Here is a 21,535-nt window from a genome sequence, read left to right as displayed (position 1 = left end):
AATAATTTCCCAACGGTTTAACAAACGTCAACAACTCCAATCATCATGATAGTTTATTTGTTTATTAACTTGTTTAACAATATTTTCTATATTTTTAGGCATTACATAATATTTGAAACTGTTGCTACAGGAATAAGCATTTTAACATAAATATGATGATAATTTGATACTGTACATTGCACATTGTGGTATAAGGAAACAACTGAACACAAAATAAACAAATAATGGTTATAATAATTCTGGAAACAGTGTACATAAATATTGAACCAGAATCGTGTACAAAGTCGAATCAAGTCCTCTGCCTTAAATATAGTCTTTTTATGGCTTTTTAATTGATAGGGCAAGAAAGAAACAAATTCATAATCGCAGGGAATTTTGAATATAAGTAAACAGAGAGAATATGTTTCGAGTACAGCCGTATCATCCTTTATAGGTAACACTGTAAATAACTGTAATCTGAATATAGTACCTAAATCCAAGCTTGTACATATATTCAACAATTGTCTCTTGAACATAAATCCAACCAGATTTGATCTGTGATAAATTCGGAGCAATTGTTAATAATAATGAAATATTTTCTACTATAGAAATTCAAATATTTGCAACATGCGTTTTGAACAAATTTGAACTTGGTTTAATGGTTAACATCTATCTTTGTATCAATTATCACATTTGTACTTGTAACATTAATATAGAACTCATGAATAGTGAAATTTGTGTGAATCAGTTACACTGGAAATCAAAGATACCATTATTTTACCAAATATTATTTAGATAAACACAGGGCGTCCCAAATAACAGGAATTAAATGACGATTTTAATATCGTCTTTGTTCCATGCGGAATTATTTGTTAACATTATTTTGAAGTATCACAGTTAAACATTTAACACCAAAAACTACTGGTCTTATTTCTAAAATGTAATTTACCAGTTCTTCATCTTTAAAATTGACAGAGACAGTAAGAAATTTTCCCAGAATCCAGTTTATAATAAATCAGGTCATTATAAATGTTCAATATCTAGGTCAATTTAAGGATACAAAGAAGGTAGTGTATCTTACAAAGGCCCTTTGTTCTGACTACCACATGTGTAGAGTTGTGTACAGCCGGAGTTCCACTGGAATACTCGCAAGTGTCCTCATCAAACTGAACGATGTTGGTCTTTTCCATGAAGACTCTGCATGTAGCGGTCCCTTTTGTGAGCAACTCCATACTAAGGTTTCTTCCGTTTACCTGAAGCTCTCCCTCGTACAGAGGGCTTTCATCCAGTTGTTCAATATTCTTGTCTGAAATTTTGTTCACTGCATACTTTCTACCATTTGTAGTGTGCTCTCCCCAGGTTATGTATCTTTGACTTTCAGATATTCTCTCATTGTCTCTAGCCCTATAACCTTTGTTGAACATGGTGCTCGCTCGCATTCCTGTGTGAGCTACCTTCCAGAATCCGTTGTAGTAAACCACTGCTGTACCCTGGTACTTTTCTCCCAGAGGATAGTAATCACATTGCACATTCCAGCGGCCGAGAAATGAATGTTCAAGAGGGAACTCCTGAGAACCTTCCATCAAGTCTTCATTCTGAATGTGCTGAGGTATGCAGCTTTTGCCCCCCTCTTCAGCAGGGTCCGTCATCCATCCGTTCTTTCCCATTCCTTCAAACTTGTAGCATTTAGCTACAATCAATGTTCCTTCTGTTATGCCAACTATTTCCCAGTCACTTTTCCTTTCAAGAAAATCCTCTTGGGTCTTTATTGGTTCTACCTCAACTTCGGTTCGTAAATCAGTTCCTATATTGAGGACACCTCCAATTCCAAAGGTGTTAACATCTATGAAATACAGTACATTGTCATCTTCATTGGGGATGGTAAAATTTATCCGTGTGCAAACTGTCCCCAGTCCAAACTGGAAACAACCATCAGCCCATCCATAGGCTTCTACTCCAACGTCAACAAGATCTGCACTGCCCAATTCACAAGGTCTGGGCACTCCTGGACACAACCAAGTATACTCTACATCTGGAATTACAGTTTTGAAAGTCTCCTCAATGATGGGAAAATTTTCGACAACTTTTCCTGGTCTTAAGCTCATCATAACCTTCTGGTGTGTGTCCTTAATCTGTATCTGCACACAGTCCCCAGTCTCAAGTGAAAACCAAACCACCTGCGCATCCGTTGATGATAAAACTTCATGCACATGTATGTCTTCACATGCTAAAGCCTGTCCAGAGAAACCACTCAGTGTAGTCAATATGGCCATTTTCCATAGCGGATGTATAGGCATTGGCAACAAGACCAAGACTCCGACAGCCATAACAACAGCTTTCTTTATCTCATTATTCATCAGATATTTTTTCCATAGTGCTTTTATCTTTATTAAGCATTTGTGGGATTTCAGATCCTTGCTTCCTGCATGATCCGCGGCTCCCACTACCGACTGCTATTTTGTCAATTGCTGAGAAAGTTATACGAACGTCCGTGTTCAATGAATCAATGTGTTTACACCAGATCCAATTGTCCCCAACCTTCCTTTGTCCCTAGCACAATAGCCTGTTGCGATTTCATATTCGTCTCCATTTGCATCACAGCTCATAGTGGTTTTATCCACAATCACAGTATGCTTTCTAATAGGTGGGCCCCCTTGCTTTGCAGCCTGGTTCATCCTGTTGTAAATTTTGTTAGTATTCGCATCTTTTAGTATAATATCAACAACCACTTGCGTGGTTGTGTCGCAGTCAATGGTAATGTTTCCACTACCATAAACCGCCCCGTTAGTCTTGTGAAAAACCATCAAGCAAATCAAGTAGAGCAGCACACTTTTGGTTACTCCTCCCGATCTTGTTGTTGTGTATCCACATCACATTGTTGAAAAGACCAAAAGGATCACAAGTTGAACTAAGTGTTTTGAGAGAGAGAAAAAGAAGACTGAGTGGCACTATAGTCACTTATGTAGGAAACACCATCACAAGTACAAATAAAACCATCACACATCTAGCACTAGCTCTATGTCCAGAGCTGGTAAAAGAAAACAGATTGGACCATGCCGCTGATGCAATCTGGAAAAAAGAAGAGGACAAAGATCTCAACTGCTACATTTCTGGAGATGACAAGGTGGTTTTAGGAACACAGAAAAACATCACATCCATATCCGAGGAAATCGGATATTGGGAAAATACCGGATATGTCAGGAAGGACATTGATCCTCAACAACCATCACACATCATCACAAAGTTCAAAGACATAGATTTTTGTTGTCACAGACCAATCGAGGTGAAATTTGAAGTCGGAGAAAGGGATTCAGATGGAAACCTCAAGAGCAGCAAACTAGTAAGCAGGTGGTGCGCAGTGAGACCACAATCTGAGATCTTTGCCAAGGCTGTATATAGTGTTGGTCAATTCTTGGATGTAGAGGCTGAGGCATGACATGCCCTCCAGATTAGAAACTACCTCATTCAATACAGTTTTTTGAGGGATGTGAGGAGGACGATACAAGCCATCAGTGCAGCCGTTCCTAACAATATAGTTCCAATGGGTAAGGTGATGAAACCTAGATACTTAGTGTCTGAATGGCTGAATGAAAAAGACTTGGACAAGTGTGCAAGTAAGATATTTTCCCTTAGTAGTGCATATCCGGTCCCGGGGATGGTTGGGCTCAGAAATATATGCTATGTGTCTCAAGCTGAAGACATATTCTGGGGAAGCACGATTCATCACACAGCCCAGAAGAATCAGTGTATTAACAAGCCAGGGAGCATAACTGGAGATATAAAAAACAGCATGCGCAAAAACCCACTTCTCAGATTTAGGGAACATGAATCTGAGTTGGACACGGCTTTCACATCATGAGGAATACGACCTGACGATGTAGTTCTCATCACAAATCAGACAGTTGAGGGCTTCAGAATGTGTCCTCCAGGGCTATATGAAGAAGACGATTGGCTTTCTTTTTACCCTGTCAATTTTGGAGCAGAACATAGGAGTGAGTTACCAACCCTAAGTAGATCTGGCATAGGGTGGTTCGGAGAATGGAAAATCTTTTTTGATTGGCTTATATACGATTTGAAAAGAATTGTTTGTGATCACTAACAAGCGCATTTTGAACTATGGAAGAGTTCTTCATTTTTACTAGAGACAAGGATCTCTGTGATGAAGAAGGTGGTTCCTTCACTAAGGTGGGAGAGAAGGGACGCTGGGGAGCCTGCGCTAGGGCTTCCAAGGACGGAGAATACAGATACACGACAACGAGATCGGGAGGAGTAACCAAAAGTGTGCTGCTCTACTTGATTTGCTTGATGGTTTTTCACAAGACTAACGGGGCGGTTTATGGTAGTGGAAACATTACCATTGACTGCGACACAATCACGCAAGTGGTTGTTGATATTATACTAAAAGATGCGAATACTAACAAAATCAACAACAGGATGAACCAGCCTGCAAAGCAAGAGGGCCCACCTATTAGAAAGCATACTGTGATTGTGGATAAAACCACTATGAGCTGTGATGCAAATGGAGACGAATATGAAATCGCAACAGGCTATTGTGCTAGGGACAAAGGAATGATTGGGGACAATTGGATCTGGTGTAAACACATCGATTCATTGAACACGGACGTTTGTATAACTTTCTCAGCAATTGACAAAATAGCCGTCGGTAGTGGGAGCCGCGGCTCATGCAGGAAGCAAGGATCTGAAATCCCACAAATGCTTAATAAAGATAAAAGCACTATGGAAAAAAATATCTGATGAATACGGAACTGAGATAAAGAAAGCTGTTGTTATGGCAGTCTGAGTCTTGGTCTTGTTGCCAATGCCTATACATCTGCTATGGAAAATGGCCATATTGACTACACTGAGTGGTTTCTCTGGACAGGCTTTAGCATGTGAAGACATACATGTGCATGAAGTTTTATCATCAACGGATGCGCAGGTGGTTTGGTTTTCACTTGAGACTGGGGACTGTGTGCAGATACAGTTAAAGGACACACACCAGAAGGTTATGATGAGCTTACTACCAGGAAAAGTTGTTGAAAATTTCCCCATCATTGAGGAGACTTTCAAAACTGTAATTCCAGATGTAGAGTATACTTGGTCGTGTCCAGGAGTGCCCAGACCTTGTGAATTGGGAAGTGCAGATCTTTTTGATGTCGGGATCCTCTATTTTTTCATCTGATCTGTTGGATTGGTCTTCGATTCTCCTATGTCACTTATGAGACTTCCGACTCCTCCTGATCTTGCATAGAGTTTCCTATCGAATTTCACTTTTGAACCATCCTTAGCATCTTCATACTCCAGTGAATGAACATCACCAACCACAAGTCTGTGTTTCTCCACAAACGGTTTCATGGAGAAATGCTCGAACACTTTGAATCTGTTGTGCCTATAATTTAATCCATATTGCTTAAGTAAATGCATTTTGATTTGGTTCGCCAATATTCTAGTATGATTCAAGTTTTACATCAATAACATATTGTATTATGTGGTTTTAAGTCTGGTTTGCCAAATACAACCAGATTTTAAACCAAGGGGGCATGTAACCATCCCCAACCCCCCTCCCTGCTGAGGATGGGTATAGAGCATGGAAAATTCTTCAGGACAAATCAACCCAAACCTGGCCCCCCCTCCCCCTGCTCCAGCTGCCTTATCTAGTGTTGCCCCTCTACAGGGGTTGACCAGCCAGCTGGCCACAAGATTAAGAATTGGCTGGATCTGGGTTCAGAACACAGAGAGGGAAAGAGAAAGAAGCCAGTTGTGCGCCAGCTCTCACAAGGAGAGGATGAAGACATTCTCCAACTCCCCACAGTGGTAAGAAGCAGTCAGTCCAAAGGAATAGAAAATGCTTGGACGGATTGGAGCTGTGGGAAAACAACATGCGGAAGGAGATTTGTTACCAGAACAAAGATGGTGCCAGAAGAGATATGTTGCCTGAGGGGATAATTGGCCTGAGGAGATACGCAGCCCTGAGGAGATACCATGTTAAAGGTATCTAGCCAAGGAGTATCTAGCCAAAGGAGGTATCTAGCCAAAGGAGTATCCAGCCAAGGAGTATCCGGCCAAAGGAGTAACCTATCACTGAGTGCCAAATCTGTGTCTTTTGACTTTAGTTATTTATTCCTTCATTTTGTTTCTTTTTAATATAAATGTTCAACTACTTTGTTCTATTATTGGTGTGTGACTTGAAGGTTACTAGAATATTGTTACCCCCCCTTTTGGGGGTATCTTTTCAAATATAACAGTAGACCACATTTTGGAAAGCTTATAAACTTTCAAGATTGCATTACTAATTTTTGATTTAGTGTTCTGTTGAATTCAAAATTTGGTTATTTTCTTTGTTTTTATTGCGTATATTATTGTTATCAAAATCCAGATTTCCCTCTTCATTTTTCAAATTTCAAATCATACTTTGTCTGTTTTAATTAGGTATTCCAATACCAATTCTTCAATTCATTAAATGAAGATCTCAATGTTTATAAGGCCATCATGTATACTGTATTAGACATTTGAAGGTGGCCAAAAAACCCAAAAAAGACCAAAATTATTCAAAAACAATTTACGTGATTTCAACTTAAACTTTAGTTATTCACAGAAATCACATATTTAACAATTGGTAATGCTCATCAAAGGTGATTAAATAACTAAAAAAAGATTAACTTCCAAAGTTTAACTCTCATAAAGCAAGTTTGACTGAGTATATAATGCATTGATAGATAGGACAGATGATTAAATAATCTTATCGTTATTTTTTTTTGTAATCCATCAAAACAAAAATATTTATATCATAGGGGGAGTACTGACTGTTGAAATAAGGTAATTTTGATTTCCTCCGCAAAAGCATTAAAAACATTTAATATTAAATTGTGATCCAATCTAATTTAATGATTTGATAGAATCTAAGGGAAATTTTGGGGATATAATTAAAATGTTTTGAAACAGTTTAAAAAAGGTATTAAGGCTTGCATTTTGATTAAATCCCTTTCTTCCTGATAAGCTTAACCAACTCTCATCCCCCACCCCAAGCCAGGAGTGAGAGAATTCTTGAAATTTTGTTGAAATCAAATAGATAAATTATTACTAGACAAGTAGAGAGCTGATAAACTTAAAGAACAATGTCCAGAGTATTGCAGGGATTAGGGAACAAAATCCTGAAAAATAGAAAAATAAATATCTATCAACAAAATATCCAAATATTATTATGATTGGAATATCAAATGTTGAATGAGAAATGATAAATCTTTTGGGATTTGACTTAATTTATTTTGTTCAAAAACTGGACCATTTCCTCCCTCCCTCCTTCCCATATCCCACCCATTCCCCTGAAGAGTTTAGAACAATGTTTGAAGGAAAAGGAAACTAATCTATCCATTGTGTACAAAATACCAACTGATGGGTTTAAGAAAAAAGAGAATCTCTCAACATTCGGATGAACATTTATATTTTTTGAACTTTGTCTCTTCATGGTATGACACTTTTTATCAAAATATCTATCATTGAAACCTTCGATAATTTATAAAAATTTATGTAAAGTGTTCTAAAAGCATTTTAAAGAGGGAGGAAGAGGGAGGAAGAGGGGGGGAATGATTTTCACCAAAATATATTCCCCTGCAGTCTGGATTGTTAATACAACCTACCTAAACCAGTGAAAATAATTGCCATTGCAAGTTTAGTTCCCTTCTGACAAGAACCAGAAACTCTGAAAAAAATTTAAATTTGAATAAATAAATAACTTGAAATTTGATCTGCATACACTGCACAGACGACACGACTGGGTCAGGCTGTAAAGTGTACTGATAGAGAGAAACCTAAGCGGGAAATTTAGATGAGTATCGTTGAAAAATACTTCTTTCCTTTTTAGGGTTTGTAGATTTGTGTAGATTTACATCAAGAAGTAGAAAAAGAGAGAATATAAAACTTACTGCATATAAAATAATAATTCTTAAAAAACATATCGAAATCTACAAAATAGCCGTACCCCATTCGCGAAACTGGGTTTCATGACGGTACCCTGTCTTAAGTTTTGGGCTCAGGGCAAAAGAGATCGGGAGAAAACAAGATTAATGAGATCTGAAGTTAAAGAGATCGGGAGAAAACAAAATTAATGAGATCTGACGTTAAAGAGATCGGGAGAAAACAAGATTAATGAGATCTGGAGTTAAAGAGATCGGAAGAAAACAAGATTAATGAGATCTGAAGTTAAAGAGATCGGGAGAAAACAAGATTAATGAGATCTGGAGTTAAAGAGATCGGAAGAAAACAAGATTAATGAGATCTGAAGTTAAAGAGATCAGGAGAAAACAAGATTAATGAGATCTGTAGTTGAAGAGATCGGGAGAAAACCAGATTAATGAGATCTAGAGTTAAATTGATCGGGAGAAAACAAGATTAATGAGATCTGGAGTTAAAGAGATCGGGAGAAAACAAGATTAATGAGATCTGTAGTTGAAGAGATCGGGAGAAAACAAGATTAATGAGATCTGGAGTTAAAGAAATCAAGAGAAAACAAGATTAATGAGATCTGAAGTTAAAGAGATCAAGAGAAAACAAGATTAAAGAGATCTGGAGTTAAAGAGATCAGGAGAAAACAAGATTAATGAGATCTGGAGTTAAAGAGATCACAAGCAACCAAATTCAAGAGATCAATAGAAACCGAAATTAACGAGATCTAAAGAAATTCTGAAAGATTTTCATTTTTACAGATTTAGTTTTTTCACCTCTCCGACAATGTTCCATTATCCTGGTACTGGGTTAGTTCATGAAAGTGTAGAAAACTTCTCCCGATTGCAAATAACAATCCTGAAATGACATTTTAAAAATTGTGTAACTAAATTTTTTATCAATTTTATTTCAAATTATACTTCTGTGTTTTAATTTATTTCACTGAAGAAACAAGCATTGATTAAAAAAGGAATTGAGTGACAAAATTTTCTAATTTTCTTTACAACCCGATGATGTAAACCTTATTTTAATATTTCAAACTTAAGATTGTTTTTTTTTCCTAATAGAATTCATATTTTAAAATATTTGGATTGCAAAGAAATCGGAATTATAAATCAGATCTAATAATAAACCTGGTATAGCACATAGCACTTGTGGAAGAACTAACGCATCATCCTCCTAAAAATAAAAATTGTCAAGAACAATCAAGATCAGGAGTATCGGAAGAAAAATCTGAAAGCCCCCCCCCCCAAAAAAAAAAAACCCAGACCGCCATCAGATGAGCTCTCTCAAACACCCGGTGGGGTATTATAGGGGGACATGGGGTTGACTGGTTTTTGTCACAACTGTAAATTCTACTGTATAGGTTGAAGACGATTCGGTAAACCCTTCAGATGATCCTATAGATGATTCAAGACCTGAAGATTGAAGATATATAAGCAAGATTCAACCTGATTATATTTGATCTTGTTTAATTGTCAAAGTAAATGTTTACTCAAAAAATCTTCAAACCTATTTAAATGAAAATTCATTCTTAAAACTTAAATGTAAAACTTTTGAGTTTACTGTCTGAAATCATAAACATTTTATATTCAGAACCATGAATTTTATATGGATTTTATCTAAAAGATATTTAGCCAATATTTAAACAATATTTATCCTATATTTAAAAAACTTTCATTAAAGAAAATATTAATTTCTGAAATCTTTTTCAGAAGGAATGAGAAAGTTTAAAGCGCGTAGTTGGACTACAAGTATGTGATTAGGATGTATAAACCTATCACAATCTTCGTACCTGGAATATATATAGGTATGAGTTTATAAGCTGTAAAAATTGTACATTTGTAAAAAATGCATTTAAAAAGATTTTAATACAAACCCTTTTTTAATAGATCTAAGTAGAGGCTGCGTTTCTGCCGAAACTTGGACAACCTTTTTACATAAGCGCTGCAGTAGTCTAGAACTCCCTTTTGGGTAAGAGAAGAAAAAACATTCTTCTAAAAAATATGCAAAAACTAACAAAGCATTTTTATAGACTGAGCAGCGTGTAAAGGTTGAACGGTCGAAGTTTCTCTCGACAAAGATTAAATAGGTATTAAATCTAAAATGAATTCTCCAATTATGCATACAAAAACACACCACGGTTTTCTATAAGTTTACTTTTATAGAAAACTGAAACCAGTGCTGAGGCAGTGCTGGAATTCTACCCTTTAGCACAGTGTAAACTGCTGTGCTCAACCTGGACTTTGTCAAGCCTTCAAGTCCCAAAAGGTAGATCAATTTCACATAAAAAAAACACTGACAATTTGTGAAAATTAATGTTATTGAAATCTATCAATTCAATAGTAAATAAATAACGATGTTATTTAATTAGAACTCTTGGTGTGGAGTTTAAGAATTTCTGTAGGTCGATGTAAACTAAAATGGTCCTACAGGTGATTAGATAAAATTGTTTCTGAAAATGTTAAAGGAAATAATTAAAAAATATTTGTAAACGATTTATATAAATATTTTTATAATCAGTTAATCAAAAATTTGTATAGACATTATTGATCAATTGATGAGTATGCAAGCATTGAACTGTGAACTGTAGACTGTGAACTACTGTGCTCTCATGTAAATGGATACCCAACGTAATGTAAGTTTTAATTTTGTATTCTTTCATAAAAACTATATTGTCCTAAAAAGTCCAACACAGAAAATCTAAAAAGCCGCGCTCTAAAAATTGCATTTTTTGTATTTGTTTGTATATATTTTATATTTTTATAAATTATTTTATATTTCAGTTTTCACCTGTTTTTAGATTACTGTCTACAAATAAATTCTAAACTGACAGGAGTCTTTAATCCGAGTGATTAAGAGGAAGCTTTGCTTATAGCATTCCATTATAAACTAATCAGGGTGCATTGATTGTGCTCGTTCGTAAAGTGGGAGCACGAATATAAACTAAACGAGTATAAACTCCATCGAACGAACCAGCTTTTGGCTAGAAATCACAACAACACTACTCTTAAAATGCATTTGTCTTGTGTTTCATGATGAGAATGGACAAAATGAATATATTCTGATAATGCTGCAGGAGGTCCATGTTGTGTGAATTAAAGTAAAAAGAGAACTTCAGATTAAATGCTATATATGCAGGGTTACCCTCAGAGGATCAGACTTCAGAGACGACTTCACAGAATTAATACTTTCTGTTTCTTGATACCCTGCAGAGGTCAAAATGTTTCTTTCTTCGCCAAATCATTAAATTTTTGAAAAAATAATTAAATATCATTTTTTTCACCCAAAAAAAGGTACGATTGCGTGGAGCTCCTAACATTTTCGAAAGTTTTTTTGCTGAAAAGGAGGAAAAAATATTTTTAGGGGAAAATAAATAAATTTTTGGGTAAAAGAAGGAAAAAGGGGTTTAAAAAACTTGCCCTATTTGATGTCAAATTTTTCATTTTTCCCCCCAGATCTTCAAAAATCAATAGTCCCCTCCCCCCCCAGGGGGAGTGTAACTTATAAAAATAAACATCCCTGGTATCAGGTCGTCTTTACACTTTACAGTCTCATCCTTGGTGGGTAACCCTAGCACATCTAAGGGTGTAAACTGAACACTGTACCTGGATATTCAGAATTAAATGAATATCTGAATATTTACCTTTATGTCAAGTTTAGAACTGAAGTAAACATATAATGAACAGGTTCCAAGCAGTACAGTGTTTACAAGTATATGACTCAATAAATATTTTCCTAAAATACGAATATACATATATTTTATATTCATTATAGTGTTTTCTGTGTATAGTTACTAGCAGCCTATAAGATGAGTAATTATGAGGATCCTATTAATATACATGCACTTAAAACGACGATTTTTTGTCGGCTAGGTATCTCTCCCACGTGGAACCACAGAAACATCGAGAGAAGAGACATCTGGCCGCCAAATAATCCTCATTTAAATTGCATCATATACAAGTAAAATATTATGAAATATCGCCTTTTTACGAATGCATAGAATTGCATCTGACACTTGTATGTTATTATCTGAATGACTAATTTTAGATTTAATTGAATTATTTAAGATCATAAGAAACATATGAACCCTTGAATTATGTTTTTATTTTTTACACTATTATTGACCTGAATTCATTGGTTCTAAAAACTCTTCTTTTTCAGTTATATTTACACCCTCCTCTCCCTCCGGTCCAGTAGTCACAACCTTATTCAAAACTTCATATGAAAAAATGAAGAACAAGAAATATAGAAATCTCTAAATATTTTCATCTGATATCATATTAATATTTAAAAATATTGTAAAATTTAATTTAAATAAATTATTAAAGTTAATTAGAGTGAGCCTTATTGGTAAAAATTCCATCAAACTTCAAAATATACATTATGTTTGATCGGGTACAAACCTTAAAAGTATTTTTTTCATTTACCATTAATTTTAGTTAAAATATTTGCATTTAGAAATCTTAAGTAATTAAAAATACTGAAGCCTTTGGAAAAGTACATAGCGTCCAAAATGTGGACAAAAAAGCAAAATATCAATTATAATTACTTACTTGGCTGCCAAGCTCCGCAGTTTCAATTACATCTCGTCTTAACCTTAAAACAAATTCTGACTATTGAGACTATTAATAATTTCATGAATATCATGAATATCATGAATATCATGCGTATCATGATTATCATGATTATGATCATGGTTATTATGATTATTATGATTAGTTTGATAACTATATTTTTTATCATTAGCACAATCTATAAACACTACCACTTTTTCAATGCAAACTTTTACACAATACAGCTTTTATCAAAACGCATAAAAGTAACAAAAAAAAAAATAATTGAAGTCAACTTGAAAAAACTGAATAATTCCTGATAACAAAAACTTTCTTAAAATACCTTTTACAAAAAGCACTTATCTAAACATCTTGTACCTAGATATTTTTTTATCAAATACATTTAGGAGATTTTACTCATCTTTGACAGGAATTCAAACAAATGAAACCTATTTAACACATTCTATTCCAACAGGGCGGATTTCTATAAGTTTACTTCCCATTCATATATCTACCTAAGTCTAAAACTAAAGAACAAAAAGTTTGTCTTAAATGTAAAGTTTCAGCTTAATTGCCACTTCAGACTTAATTTAAGCTTGAATTTTAACCCTGGGGTAAATATTTAACTCGCCGAAATCATCGAGTTAAAATTTGAATCCAGAGCTGAAAACTTAGCGTAAAAAGGATGAAAAAGGAAAAATAAGTTTGAAAAAGGATGAAAAAGGATGAAAAAGGATGAAGAGGGATTAAAAAGGATTAAAAAGGATTAAAAAGGATTAAAAAGGATTAAAAAGGATGAAAAAGGATGAAAAAGGATGAAAAAGGATGAAAAAGGATGAAAAAGGATGAAAAAGGATGAAAAAGGATGAAAAAGGATGAAAAATGATGAAAAAGGATGAAAAAGGATGAAAAAGGATGAAAACGGATGAAAAAGGATGAAAAAGGATGAAAAAGGATGAAAAAGGATGAAAAAGTATAAAAAAGAAGAAAAAAGAATGAAAAAGGTTAAAAAATAATGAAAAAGGTTGAAAAAGAATTAAAAGGATAAAATAGGATACACAACATTAGTTCTAGCTACCTGGGTAAAGGTTTTACCAAGGATCTGTTACTCAGGAGGTTCTGGTTGGGTAGTTGGTAATATTCAGGATCATTATTGTATCCTACAATATTATTATATCCTACAATATTATTATATCCTACAATATTATTATATCCTACAATATTATTATATCCTACAATATTATCATATCCTACAATATTATCATATCCTAGAATATTATCATATTCTACAATTCTACCATATCCTACAATATTAATATGTCCTACAATATTCTTATATCCTACAATATTGTAATATCCTACAATATTATTATATCCTACAATATTACATATTCTACAATATTATCATATCCTACAATGTTATTTTATCCTACAAAATTATTATATCCTAAAATATTGTTATACCGTACAATATTATTATATTTATGTCCTACAATATTGTTATATCATTCAAGATAAGCTAGATAAACTAAAGGAAGATGAGATTACTCTGCTGGTAGAGCAGAAGATTAACAATAAAATTAAACGAAGATGAGATCAACCTGCTGAAAGAACTACAGAAGATTAACAATAAAATTAAAGGAAGATGAGATTAACCTGCTGGAAGAAGTACAGAAGATAAACTAGATAAACTAAAGAAAGATGAGATTAACCTGCTGGAAGAAGTACAGAAGATAAACTAGATAAATTAAAGGAAGATTAGATTAACCTGCTGGAGGAAGTACAGAAGATAAACTAGATAAACTGAAGAAAGATGAGATTAACCTGCTGGAAGAAGTACAGGAAATAAACTAGATAAACTAAAGGAAGATGAGATTAACCTGTTGGAAGAAGTACAGAAGATAAACTAGATAAACTAAAGGAAGATGAGATTAACCTGCTGGAAGAAGAACAGAAGATAAACTGAAGACAACACTACGAATCCAATCCTGTCCACACCATCTAGTAGTAAAATCAAAATCAAATTACAATAATTCATTCTGAACCAACATTGTGAAAATCAAACACAAGAATTCTTTAAAATATGTACTAGATGTTAAAGGCACTTTCATTTATGGGAAGCATAAAATGCACCAAGTCAAAGTGCCTCGGGATATCAACAAAATGGCTGCAACAACAGGCGCCTAGCAATGAGTATTGTCGGAAAGTTAATTCAGAAGTTTGTATTTTTCAGCAGTGCTTAGGATCCAGTTAATTTTGGATTCCTGGGTGTTTTAATCCGGATCCGGATCCAGGTCAGGAACATTTCTTTAAGATTTTTCTTTAACGCTTAAAATTGATTAACCATTCCGAGATAAGGAAATTTTGATAATCTCTCTTTTTTCAACAGTTCACCTTCAAATATGGGTTTTGAGAGCAAAATATTTTTGTTTGCAGTTTTGGTTGATATTTTGCTACATGGATTCAGGTAGCCAAATGTTGCGGATCCAACGGATCAGGATCTTAAGCACTGATTTTCAGAATTTGTCTCTTCAGAGGAGTCTATGTTTCAGAAGTTTGTCATTTAAAACATCTGAAAAAATATAAAAATGTTGACTCTAACCTGAATAATCCTATATTCGATAATATCATGAGAACTACAACTAGAATACAAATCATTTGTTGATACCAGGGAGCTTCAACCTACAAATAATACCATGGAGTTGATACAAGGGAGCTTCTACTCACAAATAATAACATGGAGTTGATACCAGGGAGCTTTTACCTACAATGATACCATGGAAATGATACCATGGATTTGATACCAGGGAGATGATACTAGGGAGCTTCAGCTAAAAATAATAACATGGCAGTACCTAAACCATAGATAATTATCTCCTTCTTTAATAATTTTTAACATTGACAGTAGTGACCAGGAAACAGTGAAATGATAATCCTCTTGACTTATTGCTAGAGATGTTATAATTTGTATCTCTAAAATCTGCATTGTACCCTATATACATAGCAAATTTCTTAATTAAAAATTGGAAAGAAAGACATCAATCATACCAAAGTAAGCCCATTTTAAAAAAGGCTTGAAGGAAAATCTTTATTAATTAGGATTTCAGAAAACTAAAAGTTTTCTTAAAGTTTAACTTGTTTTCTCTAAAGTTTTCTTTTACTTTAAGAAAATTGTAAACGGTGACTAAAAAAACTAAATGCACATCGTTGTAAAATGTAAAAATTATATTTTAAACTGCAGATCGAAGCTAATTCTTAGCTTTGAGTATTTTATGCCTGAGTTGGAATTAATCACGAGTTCAAATTTAGCTTGTTAATAAATTCCGAAAAATGGATTACCCTTTGGGATATTTATTTTCTTGAAAAAGTAGTTGCATACAATTTTATTCTCTTTTAAGAAGTAAATACGCAAATTTTTTCACGAAAACTTCCCGGAGCGGGTTGTTATTTTACTTAATTGTTGTCCCAAGTACGTTGAGTATCTTAACGTCCCTCTGTTGGGAGAATCATAGGTCAGTAATATTGGTCAAAAGTGGCCAAAAAATTTAACAAACCTGAAGAACTTGTCTCAAGAAAACTGCTAAAGTGAAGGCACGAGAAGCTAATATAGCAGAGAACATTGGAGTACATACAAATATCCAGAGTACATAACTGAAATATATTGGAGTACATACAAATATCCAGAGTACATAACTGAAATATATTGGAGTACATACAAATATCCAGAGTACATAACTGAAATATATTGGAGTACATACAAATATCCAGAGTACATAACTGAAATATATTGCAGTACATACAAATATCCAGAGTACATAACTGAAATATATTGAAGTACAAACAAATATCATAAGTACATGACTAAAATTTATTGCAGTACGTAAAATATCAAGTGTACATAATTAAAAAATGTTGTAGTACATACCAATATATTTACATATACAAAAATTAAGTATAAATACTAGACACTTTATAAATAAATAAATAAATCAGAGTACAAAAGAATTATAAAATTAAAGGCAAATGTAAATTTTCCAATAAACTCATTTTCCAAAAAAATACATAAAACTTGAATGTAGTTAAGCAAACACCATAAAGATATTTACCTTGATTTCCTTTCATTAAAAACCAGCGCTGACAGAATAAGAGAAAGAAAGCTGGAGATCATTGAAATAATAAAAACTACATCCCCTGAAACAAGAAAAAAAAATCTCAGAAACATTCTTTAATATTGATCATAAATAAATATTTATTGAAAGAATTAAATATCCAGATATTAAATTAGCTGGATAAAGATAACTACTAATTTCTATCTTTGAAAGAAAAAAAATTCGATTACAAAAAAAAATTTACCCCGGGGTACTCAAGAGTTCCCTTAAAAAATTCCAGCCTGTCTTTTTTAACCAACTTTTTTTCAATTCAATTTTTTTTCTTTACGGGCAAAGCTAATAAATAATAATAAACTAAGCGAGAACAAAAACTCTTAATGGTTGTCGAACAAACAATCTGAACATGTTTGGTCGGGGAAAATGTGATTTTTAAATTACATATTTTACATCATTGCAAATCTTACTTTGCTCTACGAAACGTAGAAATGCAAATTTGAACATAAACTGTTAAATTGTCTTTAGATAGATAAAAATGTTTTTTTCCTTAATTCAGAAATCCTAAAAACAAAGTCCATCTTATAATCTATATATATATATATATATATATATAAAAATAATATATGCTGCTGATGAATGTCAAACATGAAACACAGTGTCCAGCAATAAACAATCTTAATAAACAATAGAACATGTTCTAGACTTATTTTAAGAAGATTTATTATGCATATGTATATGAATATGAATTGATTTATAGTCTCTAGTATAGTATATTTACTTGCAAATAATCTTTTGTTCTCCACGTAAATATATTAATGAGTAATATTGCATTCAAACTTTATCCCGTAAATACACATAGAATATATTATAAATCAATCATATATCTATCCTCTCCACAAATCTTTTTTGGCGCGGGGGGGAGGCGGCGCATAGATATACATCAGTCATATATAGGTATATACATAAATATCTATATGTAAATTTGGCTTGTCTGTATGTTTGTCTGTTTGTCTGTTTGTTTGTTTGTATGCAATAAACGTCAAAACGGCTGAACCGATCGGGCCCAAATTTGTTGTGGGACATCACGTGACCACAGGGAAGTTTTATGAATGATCAAAATTTCAAATATTTGTCTCCATCAAAATTCGATCTTCATTAAATCTTTGAAAATTTTGAAAATCCACGAAATTTTTTGTGAAAATCCGCGAATTATTTTTGTTTTGTTTTACGATGTACACAAAGAGAACATGTTCACAATTAATTTAGAAGATGGGCGCAAAGCGCCATTTAAGGCTAGTATAATTATATCTCAGTAAATTAAGAATTGATTCTACTTAACCTTTATCATAAATTCCTCTGTGTGGAAGCCCGCTGAGAACCACAACTACAACACGAACTACAAACTGTGGTCCATGATCGAGGAAGGACGAGACAAGTCTAAAGAAAAATCCTAAAAATAATTTTGAAATCTACTAATAAGGGACCTACAGTGATAACCAGAAAACTCTTAAATACAAAGACGACTTTAAAGAAATACTGATGTGTATCTACTTTATGTTGTTACAAAACAATTAGTTTTAATAGTAACTTATGGAATCACTAAAAATGTGAAATTGGTCTGTTTACATTTCACAATCGTGTGTCCCATGCTCTTTGGGCTATTTAAAGTCATACTTTGAGTCTAAAAGTCGTCTTCTTTTTCTCGAGTTTCTGGTTATCACTGTGAAGGAAAGAGAAAACTGGACCAAAATGGAATAGAATTTTGGATAGAATATCTTATCGAGCGTAGAAGGAAAATCTAAATATTTCAGGGAATAGGGAATAGTTAGACTATTTTTTCTATCAGTAAAATCCTAGATAGAATAAATATAGAAAAATTATTAAAATAAAAAAGATTTACTTTTTGATTGGTGTTAGGAAGAAAATTTGGATTGGAAATAAGAGAAAAATATATATAATTATATAAATATATATACAGGTATATATATTTATATATATAAATACATATAAAGGTATAGGGGAATATTAATCTAATTTAAAATGACAATACAAAAAACTGGATAACAGAGTGTTAATATTGACTTTAAAACCCTATTTTCAACAACTAGAGGGTAAAGGATAATAAAATAAGAAAAAAGGGAATGGAAATAGAATCAGTATACTTTGAGTTTGGATTAAATAAATCGAAAGTCGGAAAAAAATGTATGTTTTATTAACAAGTCAAAATCAATATGAAAACGAAATAACACAAAAACATGTGAATTCCGAGGCCGAATTTAAAGAATTTGGGTCACAGCTTAAATATGGTTGGTTTCACTTAAAATTCTATGCAATGTTTCAAGATTTAAGGCGGCGCTCAATTGAAACCGGTTTTTGACGCGGCTCATTTTCATTAAATTAGTACTCTGTAAATTTTGGAAAATGACTAAACTAAAAAAAACAGAAAAAATATGGGATTAATAAGGGATTATTTCTACCTTGCTAGTCGGGCTCTTTGGTAATGCTCATCGTCTTTTCTTATCAAGGAGTAAACTGTTAACACAACAGGAAGCACTAGGACAAGTTTCATTGTTTTACTTTTCTTGCATGAAGAAAAATTGTTCTATGTTAGACAATCAATCAATCAATCAATCAATCAATCAATCAATCAATCAATCAATCAATCATGATTTGGAAAGAATATCCCGAATGAAACCCCAGGTCTGTGTTTTAAGACTTTTTGATTTAATAATTTAAAAGTTTTTATGAATAAATTAATAATGAATAAAAAAGATTAATATTAAACTAAAACTATCAAACTTTCGTCAATAATTTTACATTTTTTATGAAATCGACAGTTGATTTGAACTAGTAAATGTTCAACACGAATAGGATTAAACTATAAAGATTATAAGTTCATGTCCAACCCAAAATATTTAACTAACCTGGGAAGAAAATGAGAAGAGTGAGGGGATAAGAGACCAATTTCCAGGGTAAAAGCTTGGAAATTGCTTTTTTACCCCGGAAATACAAGATAACAAATCCACCTGAAGTATTAAGAAGTTGTCGCAGATTCAACCAGAAATACAAGTCGACTCGTTATACATGAAGATAATGCACGGGTTTGTAATTTCAAGAATTAAATTTGAGTGGAAAACATTTAATTTAGACGTCAAGGATCAAGTTGTGATTCTTTTTATATGAAAGGATTAATTACTCCACCGGAGGGATGGTAATTAACACTCAGGGCACTAATCACTTCATCGGAGAAAAGGTAATTATAACACTCCCGGGACACTAATTAATCCATTGGAGGGATGATAATTAACACTCAGGACACTAATGACTCCACCGGAGGGATAGTAATTAACACTCAGGGCACTAATCACTCCACCTGAGGGATGGTAATTAACACTCAGGGCACTAATCACTCCACCGGAGGGATGGTAATTAACACTCAGGGCACTAATGACTCCACCGGAGGGATAGTAATTAACACTCAGGGCACTAATCACTCCACCAGAGGGGAGGTAATTAACACTCAGGGCACTAATCACTCCACCGGAGGGATGGTAATTAACATTCAGGGCACTAATCACTCCACCGGAGGGATGGTAATTAACACTAAGGCCCTAATACACTCCATCGGAGAAAAGGTAATTATAACACTCCCGGGACACTAATATCTCCATTGGAGGGATGATAATTAACACTCAGGACACTAATGACTCCACCGGAGGGACAGTAATTAACACTCAGGACATTAATTACTCCACCAAGGGATGATAAATAACACTCAGGACACTAATTACTCCACCGAAGGGATGATAATTAACAACTCAGGACACTAATAACTCTATTGGAGGGAAGATAATTAACACTCAAGACATTAATTACTCCAACGGGGGATGATAATTAACACTCAAGGACACTAATTAATACTGTCCACACTCCCTTTAAATCTGAACAATTAAATTGAAAAATAATTTTGATTAGGTTAACCTGAAGCTACAATACCAGGCAACCAGAGGAGAAACAGTGAGAACAGGCCAATACTCCTTGTAGACTAAAATAATAAAAAAATATAAAAAGTGCCGAGTTTTGTTATGCAATATTTTTTAATCTGTTGTAACGATACGCTTTTAACTAAAAAACCTCAGCAATAGAATAAACTCGCTGCCATATGATTAAACTTTATAAAAATAAATCTAAATCAAAATAATTAAATAAAATTTTCTGTTAGTATATTAATTCTAACCAATAAGACCCCTTTATGAAATTTTGTAGATTTGTTTTCACTGAAATTGGAAAATAATTCATTTGTGCAAGGAAGGTTTGAATAATTATGGTTGATAATAAATATCCGGCACTGATATTTTGTGTGAGCAAGAAATATGTTTCCAATAAAAATCCATTTATCAGAATTTGTATAAAAATAATGCTCGAGCTATAAACGTATTTTTTTTAAAGCAAAATAAAAAAAATATCTCTGAATGATATAATTTTTATCATTTGCGAGAAGTAGGAGTATATAACCCCCCCCCCCACATTCCTCCCACGCACTTTACCTGCTAAATTGAAGGGAAACATTTTGGATTAAAATTATAAAAAAGATTAAAACTTTCAATTTAATGTCAAGTTTTATATTACCTCCCCAAAATTAAGAAAATTTTTATTATTCTGAGAATTTATAAACCTTTCCATATGAGGTTCCACACAAAATATGGGCCTGATCGGTTCAGCCGTTTTGACGTTTATTAGATACAAACAAATAAACTAACAGAGAAGCAAAGTATATTTATTGGTCCGGTGTTTACCTCTGATTTTAAGAACTGGTTTATGTTGATAAATGTTAGAACAAGATTGACCGACGAGAGAAGAATATCCAGAATCACAAGGCGGCATAATCTAAACATTACATATCTTTTAATTATTTACATAAAAAACGCCCTACCCCCTCCCCCACCCCGCCTT

At 33.4% G+C, this 21,535-nt stretch overlaps 1 protein-coding gene and 1 long non-coding RNA gene across 3 annotated transcripts in view; one reads left to right on the top strand and one right to left on the bottom strand.

Annotated features, from left to right (window-relative positions):
• Positions 1-40: 40 nt before the first annotated feature.
• LOC111707414 (uncharacterized) overlaps positions 41-21,535 on the bottom strand; it is a 24,112-nt gene continuing 2,617 nt past the window's right edge. Inside the window, exons 2-20 of one of the 2 annotated variants that reach the window (XR_002766426.1) lie at positions 21,379-21,469; positions 20,564-20,627; positions 19,507-19,608; positions 19,060-19,135; positions 17,922-18,019; positions 16,583-16,667; positions 16,031-16,127; positions 15,079-15,158; positions 14,413-14,477; positions 13,555-13,636; positions 12,477-12,519; positions 12,049-12,127; positions 11,567-11,658; positions 9,054-9,099; positions 8,697-8,778; positions 7,617-7,678; positions 7,061-7,130; positions 5,103-5,368; positions 41-1,951 (exon numbers count right to left, since the gene is read on the bottom strand). Coding sequence is in view for 1 of the 2 variants with exons in the window: in XM_023480518.1 (XP_023336286.1) it covers positions 7,060-7,130; positions 7,617-7,678; positions 8,697-8,778; positions 9,054-9,099; positions 11,567-11,658; positions 12,049-12,127; positions 12,477-12,519; positions 13,555-13,636; positions 14,413-14,477; positions 15,079-15,158; positions 16,031-16,127; positions 16,583-16,667; positions 17,922-18,019; positions 19,060-19,135; positions 19,507-19,608; positions 20,564-20,627; positions 21,379-21,469 (1,315 nt within the window). In the remaining variant the exon portion in view is untranslated. Of the gene's footprint in view, positions 1,952-5,102; positions 5,369-6,308; positions 7,131-7,616; positions 7,679-8,696; positions 8,779-9,053; positions 9,100-11,566; positions 11,659-12,048; positions 12,128-12,476; positions 12,520-13,554; positions 13,637-14,412; positions 14,478-15,078; positions 15,159-16,030; positions 16,128-16,582; positions 16,668-17,921; positions 18,020-19,059; positions 19,136-19,506; positions 19,609-20,563; positions 20,628-21,378; positions 21,470-21,535 lie in introns of those variants that run through there. The other variant, XM_023480518.1, reaches the window with a different exon arrangement.
• LOC111707415 (uncharacterized) lies at positions 9,640-10,664 on the top strand. Its single transcript, XR_002766428.1, has 6 exons — positions 9,640-9,730; positions 9,813-9,894; positions 9,956-10,012; positions 10,089-10,191; positions 10,295-10,355; positions 10,464-10,664. It is a non-coding gene; the product is annotated as an uncharacterized LOC111707415 (long non-coding RNA).

The sequence above is a fragment of the Eurytemora carolleeae genome, unplaced genomic scaffold (genome assembly GCF_000591075.1).
Source record: "Eurytemora carolleeae unplaced genomic scaffold, Eaff_2.0 scaffold272, whole genome shotgun sequence".
In the NCBI taxonomy this organism is placed as follows: domain Eukaryota; kingdom Metazoa; phylum Arthropoda; class Copepoda; order Calanoida; family Temoridae; genus Eurytemora; species Eurytemora carolleeae.
This window is presented reverse-complemented; position numbering and strand designations above follow the sequence as displayed.